Source organism: Trichechus manatus, unplaced genomic scaffold (genome assembly GCF_000243295.1).
Source record: "Trichechus manatus latirostris isolate Lorelei unplaced genomic scaffold, TriManLat1.0 scaffold00182, whole genome shotgun sequence".
NCBI lineage: Eukaryota > Metazoa > Chordata > Mammalia > Sirenia > Trichechidae > Trichechus > Trichechus manatus.
The window spans coordinates 2818742-2828078 of record NW_004444118.1 but is presented as its reverse complement, the minus strand read 5'-3'; the positions used below and the strand labels follow the sequence as shown (position 1 = coordinate 2828078).

At 36.2% G+C, this 9337-nt stretch overlaps 1 protein-coding gene across 1 annotated transcript in view; it reads left to right on the top strand.

Annotated features, from left to right (window-relative positions):
• The first annotated feature begins 1208 nt into the window (after positions 1 to 1208).
• CD163 (CD163 molecule) overlaps positions 1209 to 9337 on the top strand; it is a 36884-nt gene continuing 28755 nt past the window's right edge. Inside the window, exons 1-4 of the mRNA XM_023741515.1 lie at positions 1209 to 1368; positions 2322 to 2408; positions 3462 to 3782; positions 6775 to 7095. Of these exons, the coding sequence (XP_023597283.1) occupies positions 1323 to 1368; positions 2322 to 2408; positions 3462 to 3782; positions 6775 to 7095 (775 nt within the window). The 5' untranslated portion in view covers positions 1209 to 1322. The remainder of the gene's footprint in view (positions 1369 to 2321; positions 2409 to 3461; positions 3783 to 6774; positions 7096 to 9337) is intronic.

Here is a 9337-nt window from a genome sequence, read left to right as displayed (position 1 = left end):
ACAGCATGTGTGTTACTGTTACATGAGAAACTATCTGTTCTGTAAGCCTTCACCTGAAGTACAATAAAATATTAAAAAAAAAGAAGAAAAAAAAATTAACTTCTGATTGTTTGTTGCTTGATATTTGTATGTTGATCTTGTATCCTGAAATATTGCTGAACTCTATTATTGGTTCTAGTAGCGTTTTGTAGATTCCATCAGATTTTCTACACAGATGATCTGGTCATCTATAAATAGAGTTTTACATCTTCCTTTTTAATATGGATGCTGTTTATTTCTTCTTCTTGTATGATTGCTCTGGATAAAATCTCCAGTAGAATGTTGAATAGAATTGGTAAGAATGGACGTTCTTGTCTTGCTCCTGATCTTAGAAAGCAAGCATTCAGTCTTTCAAGATTAAGTATGATGTTAGCTGTAGGTTTTTCATAGGCACCTTTATCAAGGAGAAAAAGATTCCTTCTATATCTAGTTTGCTGAGAGTTTTTAATCAGGAATATATTTTGCCAATGTTTATTACATACATTACATCTATTGAGATGATAAAATTATTTTTTTGTTTTAGTTTCTTAATATAATGAGTTGTGCTAATTGATACTTGAATGTTAAACCCACCTTACATATATGACCGTCTTGTCCTTTATTTTCCCCCCATACTTTGAACAAACGTTCGTTATTGTTATCATTTGTTTCCCTTTCTTGACTTTGGGTTATTTAGAGCTAAAATGATATCTTGTTAATCCTTGTTTCACCGTCTGTGGAATTAGTTTTATTCATGGTTAATTCTCTTGCTCTTCTCCATCCAAATAGAAAAAAAATACAAGTGCTGTCTATAGACAACCTACATAAAATTATTCATTAGGGATATCCTGTTATGGAAATAAAATTAAGAGTGGAAGTAATGACAAAGCCTGAATTATTTTTGTGCCCATTTTGCTTTAGTTTTTTAACATTATTTAACTGTATAATTATTACTACTTTTATCGTGTCTCATACGTTAGTCTAAAACAAAGTGCAGAAATTAAAAACATTCAACAACAACAGTATATGAGTTAATATTTCCCGGTATTCTTCGTAAATCTGTGGAGAATATTTCTCAATTTCCTCTGGTTGTTTCATATCCCATATTGAAGAAAACATGAGTATGAAAGGGAACCTCAGCTCTTTCAATGACTTCTCTTTTTTGGTTGACTCCACCTCCATTATGTATCCTTTCCATTTCTTGTGGGAGTGAGATTTCAGAAAAAGTCATCTTCTTTGGGAGAACATTTCTAGGGAAAATATACAAGAAAATTTAGGAATCATTGAAACCATAAAACCCTGGAATGGACAAGCCTAAGATGGTGCTACTTGAAGATTCTGGATCTGCGGGTAAAAGCTTCTCATTTATTCTACATTTATCCTTTAATGGAGTATAGAATTATTCTGACCAACAATGGATATAATTTAAAGGTGATTGATATTGGGGGAGTAAGGAATGGGAAAAGGTCATTAAGTTTATATGGCAGTAGCTAAATTGTATTGAGTATCCAGACAATAGTCCTTAGAAAAGACAGTATATGTAGGAATGAATATTGATTAAAAGTTGATCTCCTAGAAGCAGTTTAGAATAACACTCTCGGGTGCTAAACTCTACATCATGATTTATACGGACATGTTAAACTCTTTTAGCATTTTTACTTTTAAATTAGTGTTGGGTTAGAATAATAAGGAAGAATGAGAGTGCTAACAGTGTTAAAAAGTATTCATCCTATAACTGGAAATAAGATATTTGGGTTTTTAAAATATAAACATCACTTTATCACATCAGTATATTGTTGCTCAGCTACTATATGGCAGACACTGGGACAAGTACTGGTGAAACTAGAGTAAAACATGATAAATATAATCATTCCCTCATGGAACTTACAATCTTTCAGGTTGGATTGGGTAGGCTTTGAGAAGGGAGTGTTAGTAGTTGAATATTGAGGAGGTAAAGGAATGTAGACATCTCAGGAAAACTGCCCAACTTCTAAGTTATATTGATGTCTTTCCTATTTTCCAGGTTTTAAGGTCTGTTCTTGCAAGTTTTCTTTCCACCTCGGACTTTCTTCTAATCCTCCATCTCTAGGTTACCTACAAACATGAATGTTTTCAAAGCTGTTTCACTGAGACTGTATGATTCTGGGTACGGATTTTTCCTGTTTGCCTGGCCTTTTAGAAGGAAGAGTTTTATGTCACAGTTTGATCTTCTTTGTTAATCCCAAACCTCTTAAAACATCTGTCTTCTCCAAAATCTCTTTTTGGGAAAATTATCCTAATTCCTTTCTTTCTTTTTTTCACAGACTTTAGAAGATGTTTTGTTCGCTTGAGTCCATTTGCTATTGCTCTGGTCTCACTCCTCAGTGCCTGTTTTATCACCATTTCTCTTGGTGAGTACTTTGTAAAATTTTCTTGCAGCCTTAGACTACTCAGACAAAAATGGTTAAAAAGAAAACAATCTTTCCGAAAGCTAGGTAGCACTTTAAAACTAGGTAATATGCCTCATGGACTCAAATGATCAGATACGAAAAGAACACAATAATAACCTAACCATATGACACAAACAAATAAAATATTAGCATAATTCTCCCCAAAATAAAATAATATAAGCTCTCTCAGGAAAAGATACATCTTACTTAAAGATTGGAAGTAATGTCTAGGTTAAAATTAGAGAAAGATACAGAGTAGCTGTATTCTCAGAACTATTGAGACAAAAAGGAATTTTAGGAACAATTCAATATACTCAAATGCCAAATTTTATCTTAAAAAATTATTGAAAGAGGGGAGCCAGGTATATACCAGTGAGACCACCAGATTCCTAAATTAAGCTTAAAACATGACAAGGAGGTATCTCAGACAATTTTGGGGAAAGAAGAGAAGGAGATGATAATATGGTAGGATATAATAGGTAAAAATCTCTACCTCATTTTCCATTTAAGTATATAAATTTAGTCACATTTAAACTAATATTTTTAAAATTCATACTGTCTTAAATATATGTGTGAGATGGGTGTTAAATTACTTGCAATCATGGACGCAGATCTTTTCAACTACACAAATTGACTATCAGCCTTCTTTATGTTGGTCTTAGGATTTTGGAGAAACTTAAGTAGCTTATCCCTATAAAATTTTGTAACATCTTATTTAAGTGGTAAACTCTTCATGGAGATTATATAAATTGCCATTTATAAAGAATATCAGTCACAAAATAAAGATCTATAGAATGCGTTACTTAGTTTTTCTGGTTTTATGTCATTATTTAATGTGAAGCCTACTTATATTTGAATGCCTATGAAATAGCATCCTCCTATTGCACTGTGGCTGGGGCCAGGCTTAGTTCTCAAATCTGTCTTTGAAAGATAAGTAAATAATCTAAAGAATAATAATTTTCTACTTGCCTTTTTGTGACCTTGGCCAATCGTTGTCTTAACCCATTGTTGCAGGTGAAACAGAGAAGCAGCTGAGGCTAGTGGCTGGTGAAAACAGGTGTACTGGAAGAGTGGAGGTGAAAGTCAATGAGGAATGGGGAACAGTGTGTAACAATGGCTGGGACATGGATGATGTCTCTGTAATTTGTGGGCAACTGGGATGTCCAACTGTTATCAAAGCCACTGGTTGGACTAATTCCAGTGCAGGTTCTGGACGCATTTGGATGGAACATGTTTCTTGCCAAGGGAATGAATCAGCTCTCTGGGACTGCAAACATGATGGATGGGGAAAGAACAACTGTACTCACCAACAGGATGCTGGCGTTACTTGTTCAGGTAAGACTTGTATAAGTTAAAGCCTTGAAATGAAATGTTTTGTGGCAAAAAAATGTGTAGAAGGGTTAAAGATTAAAAGGAGCCACTTTTATGTAAATAATCTAGTCCATGTATAAAATTACCTAATCCTTTGCTAGGAGAGCAGAAAACATGGCAGCCTCCATGAAAAAAAAAATGTCCAAAGAGATTCTGGACACTATGATCAATGAGGAAGTGATGAGATTGAATTTTGTATTCAGTAACCTTAATGTAACCTCCTAAGATTATGTTACTGGTGACACAGTAGTTAAGCACTCAGCTGCTAACCAAAAGTTTGATGTTCGAACTCACTAGCCACTCCTTGGGAAAAAGATGTAGCAGTCTGCTTCCATATAAACCCTATGGGGCAGTTTTACTCTGTCCTACAGAATCAACTTGACAATGGGTTTGGGTTTTTTAGTTTAATGTAACCTCCTACTCTTAGATAAAACTATCATGACATCTAAGTCAATTCCTTGTCTCCTTTCCCAGTGACATGCTGATTTAATGCATTGACCGATAAATCATTGCCTGTTATCGTCCATTCATTAATAATCAGTTTACTGAATCAAGAAACAAATATGCTTAAGACTAACTCTTCCTTTGCTGGAGGAAGGATGCTTTACAAATTGTAATTGTTTTTTCCATCATTCAACGCTATTTGATTTCAGTAGTGGTTTTAATTTACAGTACATTTTCTTAAGTTTTACCTCAGCTGACCTCACAGTAATACAGAAAGCTATGTATCAAGCCTTTCTGATGACAAATCCCAAGGTCATAATTCTGATCCTATTCATATTTATGGTCTCCCTATTTCTCCTTTGCTCATTTCATTGACCTTTACAAAATCTTCTAACCTCCCAGTCTTTCTTTTAGAAACCACCGCCCCCTTAGGACTGATTACAACAAAGGCTGATCTCTTCTTAGGCGTTGTGGTGTAAGGGGAACAACACAGGCTAGTACCCAAAAGATGCTAGATTAAATTCCAATACAGCCACCATTAATGCTATGATTTTGAGCAAGTTGTTTAATATTCCTAAACTTCAGATTCTAAGGAGTCAGTGATATAATACATGATGTAAAGCTACTGGTACACTGACTGGTATGCAATAGGTGTTGAAAACATTAGTTTCCACATGGCTGCCTGCTTCTCATTACATTGATGACTCCCAAAACATGTTCTCCCTTCTCATCTTCCTCCCTTCTCCCCCTCCTCTTCCTCCTCCATTCTCCTCCTCCTTCTTTGTTCTTCTTGTTTTCCTCCTCTTCCTCTTCCTCCTTTTCTTCTTCTTCCTCCTCCTCTTTCTTGTCTATTATTCTTAATCATTATGGAAGAAAAGACAGGGATTAACAAAAATAACATCTACTGCAGAGTTAAAGATTATAATAAATCTTGCCGGGCTCTTATCATTTTTATTGCTATCTAGAGATCTGACTGTTTAGCTAAACATCAGTGTAGTACTTTTAACTCTTGTTTTCTGGTTTTGTTTTGTTCTTTTAAAAACCTAAGGATGGAGTTAATCAAAATTGCTTCCTGAAGATTGTACACCTAACGCTTCGACTAAACCAAACCCAACCCAACCCCTTGCTGTTGAGTCAACTCCGACTCATAGTGACCTTATAGGACAGAGTAGAATTGCCCATGGGTTTCCAAGGAGCAGCTGATAGATTCAAACTGCTGACCTTTTGGTTAGCAGCCAAACACTTAACCACTGCACCACCAGAGCAGAACTCATAGCTGTTCAAGGATTCACTAGTTCCATGAAGTTGTAGAGTCTACATTTCTGAGATTCTCTACCCTGATTGATGCTCAATCCTCCAAGCCTCTAACTCTTGGGAGATTTTATTAATATCACATACGCTGAGACAATATAGCGTAGTAGTCAAAAGTATAGATTCTGATGCTAGACTGTTTGTTTGCTTCCTGGCTCTACAGTTTGACTCTGTGCCAATTATTTAACCTCAGTTTCATTATTTATAAAGTGAAGATACTGGTAATAGTACGTAATGTTGAAATTTGTTGTGAAGATTAAAAGAGATACTTGGAACAGTGGGTAGATATTTTGTTTATGAGCTATTAGTATTAGTCCATAATCAGAAACCTTAGTAAGCGGAGGTCTTTGACTTTTGATTTTACAGCTTTTAAACCTGAATTATTTTTTTCAAGGAACAGTTTCAAAACATTTTCTTCAACCACATACAGATTTTGTTTTTCAGATCACATAGATTTTATTTTTCAAGTGTCCTAGAATCTCATCCAAAATCTCCTTTTCTCAGTTATTTTAGTCCTCAGAGAAAATCTAAGGGTGGTATATAGAGAAATTTTTTTTACGAGGGGAAAAAAAGCTTTGCTTGAAACAGAAAATGTTTAAGAAATGAATTATTTCTATTGATTTTTTTCCCTCAATTTTTATGAATTTGGTATACCACAGGTGTCCTTTTGCAAAATATTATGTATGTTTGTGCATTTTTATCTTTGCTTTTTTCCTACTTTCTAATTTCTAATTCAACCTCAGACAATTACTCACTGTTGCTGTGCACTGTTTATAATAAAGACAATTAAAATGGAAATTTTAAATGTTCAACAAATGACTGGCTTGTCATTTTTACTAGCTTATCGTATGGACCAGTTTTATTTTTCCTAGTTTTTAAAAGAAACAATTTTAGTCAAATTATCTATTTCTACATAAGAGTGTTTACTTCTGTCCCAGTGATGGGTGGAAACAAAACAAAATAGAAAGTAAACTGTAATCTGTAAGCATTTTCCTTGGTAAGTAGATATAGATAAAAGTCCTAGTTGTTCATTTATTTCTAACAGATTGAAATTCTGCAATGTGAAGGGTGGGGCAGCATTCAAAATCAGTGAACCAGCTCAAGGACAACATCAAGTCCCAAGTGTCCAGAGGAAACTTATTTTCTAAAATTACATCTGAATGAATGTCACTTCTGAACTCTGCCCTTTTCTCTGCTCTAGATGGATCCGATTTGGAGATGAGGCTGGTGAATGGAGGAAACCGATGTTCGGGAAGAATAGAGGTCAAATTCCAAGGACAGTGGGGAACAGTGTGTGACGATAACCTCAACATAGATTTTGCTTCTGTGGTTTGTAAACAACTAGAATGTGGAAGTGCTGTCAGTTTCTCTGGTTCAGCTAATTTTGGAGAAGGCTCTGGACCAATCTGGTTTGATGATCTTGTATGCCATGGAAATGAGTCAGCTCTCTGGAACTGCAAACACCAGGGATGGGGAAAGCATAATTGTGATCATGCTGAGGATGCTGGAGTGATTTGCTTAGGTAAGGACTGATTCAGGTTTGTTCTGTTCTCCATGAGAGGACAAAAGAAACGAGTAATAGTCGTAAAAGTCCAAACTCTTAAGAACATGATGAAATTGGCTTCCTTTGTCACATCATTATCACTTCATTTCCGGTTCCAGTTCGGATAACTGTGGAGTTTTAACCTAACTGAATTAGCATAAATAGGTTAGGAGGAGATGGATGAACAGTGAAACTGAGATCCAAGATGAGAGTAGAAGGAAGTGTTTAGGGAAGAATCTAGTTTTTTTAAAAAATGCTTCTGGATGAATTTTTAAAGAGTGTGCCACTCCCTTTATCATTCTCTAACCTACAAAAGTCTTTTCTTTAGCTACATTAAACCAATCCTTCCCAAGCCTTTAATTCAAAATCACTGAATCACACTATGAAAAAAAGATACATTTTGGTTTCCCATTAAAACCTCACTTCTGCTAGGGCCATGGCATGACTATGGCCTGTGTCTGTGTAGAGACTCTCATACTCCACTCTTAGACCAGGAGGCAGGGTCAACGGGTTTGTGTGTTCAAGGGCACCACTATCTCTTTTCTTCTGAAGGTCTTAGTTCTAAGGAGAACTACTGGACCTTGAACCCCAGGGAACATTTAGGAAAATATAATTACAATTAAAAAAAAAATGCCCTTGTCTTCACCAGTTATCTTTTTTTTTTTTCAAACAAAAGAAACCTAATTCAAACTAACTTAAAAATAAGAGAATTCTTTTTTTTCTAATTGTGCTTCAAGTGGAAGTTTACAGTTCAAGTTAGTTTCTCATACAAAAATTTATATACACATTGTTATGTGACCCTAGTTGCTCTCCCTATAATGTGACAGCACACTCCTCCTTTCCACCCCGGATTTTCTGTGTCCATTCAGATAAGCTCCTGTCCCTTTCTGCCTTCTGATCTCGCCTCCAGACAGGAGCTGCCCATTTAGTCTCATGTATCTACTTGAGCTAAGAAGCGCACTCTTCACGAGTATCATTTTATGTCTTATAGGCCAGTCTAATCTTTGTCTGAGGAGTTGGCTTTGGGAATGGTTTTAGTATTGGGCTAACAGAGAGTCCAGGGGCCATGTCTTCCAGGGTCCCTCCAGTCTCAGTCAGACCATTAAGTCTGGTCTTTTTACTAGAACTTGAGTTCTGTACCCTACTTTTCTTCTGCTCCATCAGGGACTCTGTCGTGTTCCCTGTCAGGGCTGTCATTGGTGGTAGCCGGGTACCATCTAGTTCTCCTGGTCTCAGGCTGATGGAGTCTCTGGTTTATGTGGCCCTTTCTGTCTGTTGGGCTAGTATTTTCCTTGTGTCTTTGGTGTTCTTCATTCTCCTTTGCTGCAAGTGGTTTGGGACCAATTGATGCATCTTAGATGGCCGCTTGCTAGCTTTTAAGACCTCAGATGCCCATCACCAAAGTGGGATGCAGAACATTTTCTTTAAAAACTTTGCTATGCCAATAGACCTAGATGTCCCTTGAAACCATAGTCCTCAGGACCCTGCCCCTGCTACTCTGTCCCTTGAAGTGTTTGATTATATTCAGGAAACATCTTAGCTTTTGGTTTAGTCCAGTTGTACTGACTTCCCCCGTAGTGTGTGCTGTCCTTCCCTTCACCTAAGATAATTCTTGTCTATTATCTAGTTAGTGAATACCCCTCTCCCTCCCTCCCCACCCTCGTAACCATCAAAGAATTTTTTTTCTGAGTTTAAACCTTTTCTTGAGTTCTTATAATAGTGGTTTCATGCAATATTTGTCCTTCTGCAACTGACTAATTTCACTCAGCATAATGCCTTCCAGATTCCTCCATGTTATGAGATGTTTCACAGATTCATCATTGTTCTTTATCATCAAGTAGTATTCCATTGTGTGAATAATACCATAATTTGTATATCCACTCATCCGTTAACGGGCACCTAGGTTGTTTCCATCTTTTTGCTACTGTAAATAGTGCTGCAATGAACATGGATGTGCATATATCTATTCATGTGATGGCTCTTATTTCTCTAGGATATATTCCAAGGAGCAGGATTGCTGATTCATATGGTACTTCCATTTCTAGCTTTTTAAAGAAGCACCAAATCAATCTCCAAAGTGGCTGTACTTTACATTCCCACCAGGAGTGTATAAGCGTTCCAGTCTTTCCACAACCTCTCCAACATTTATTATTTTGTGTTTTTTGGATTAATGCTAGCCTTGTTGGAGTGAGATGATATCTCATTGTAGTTTTGATCTGCA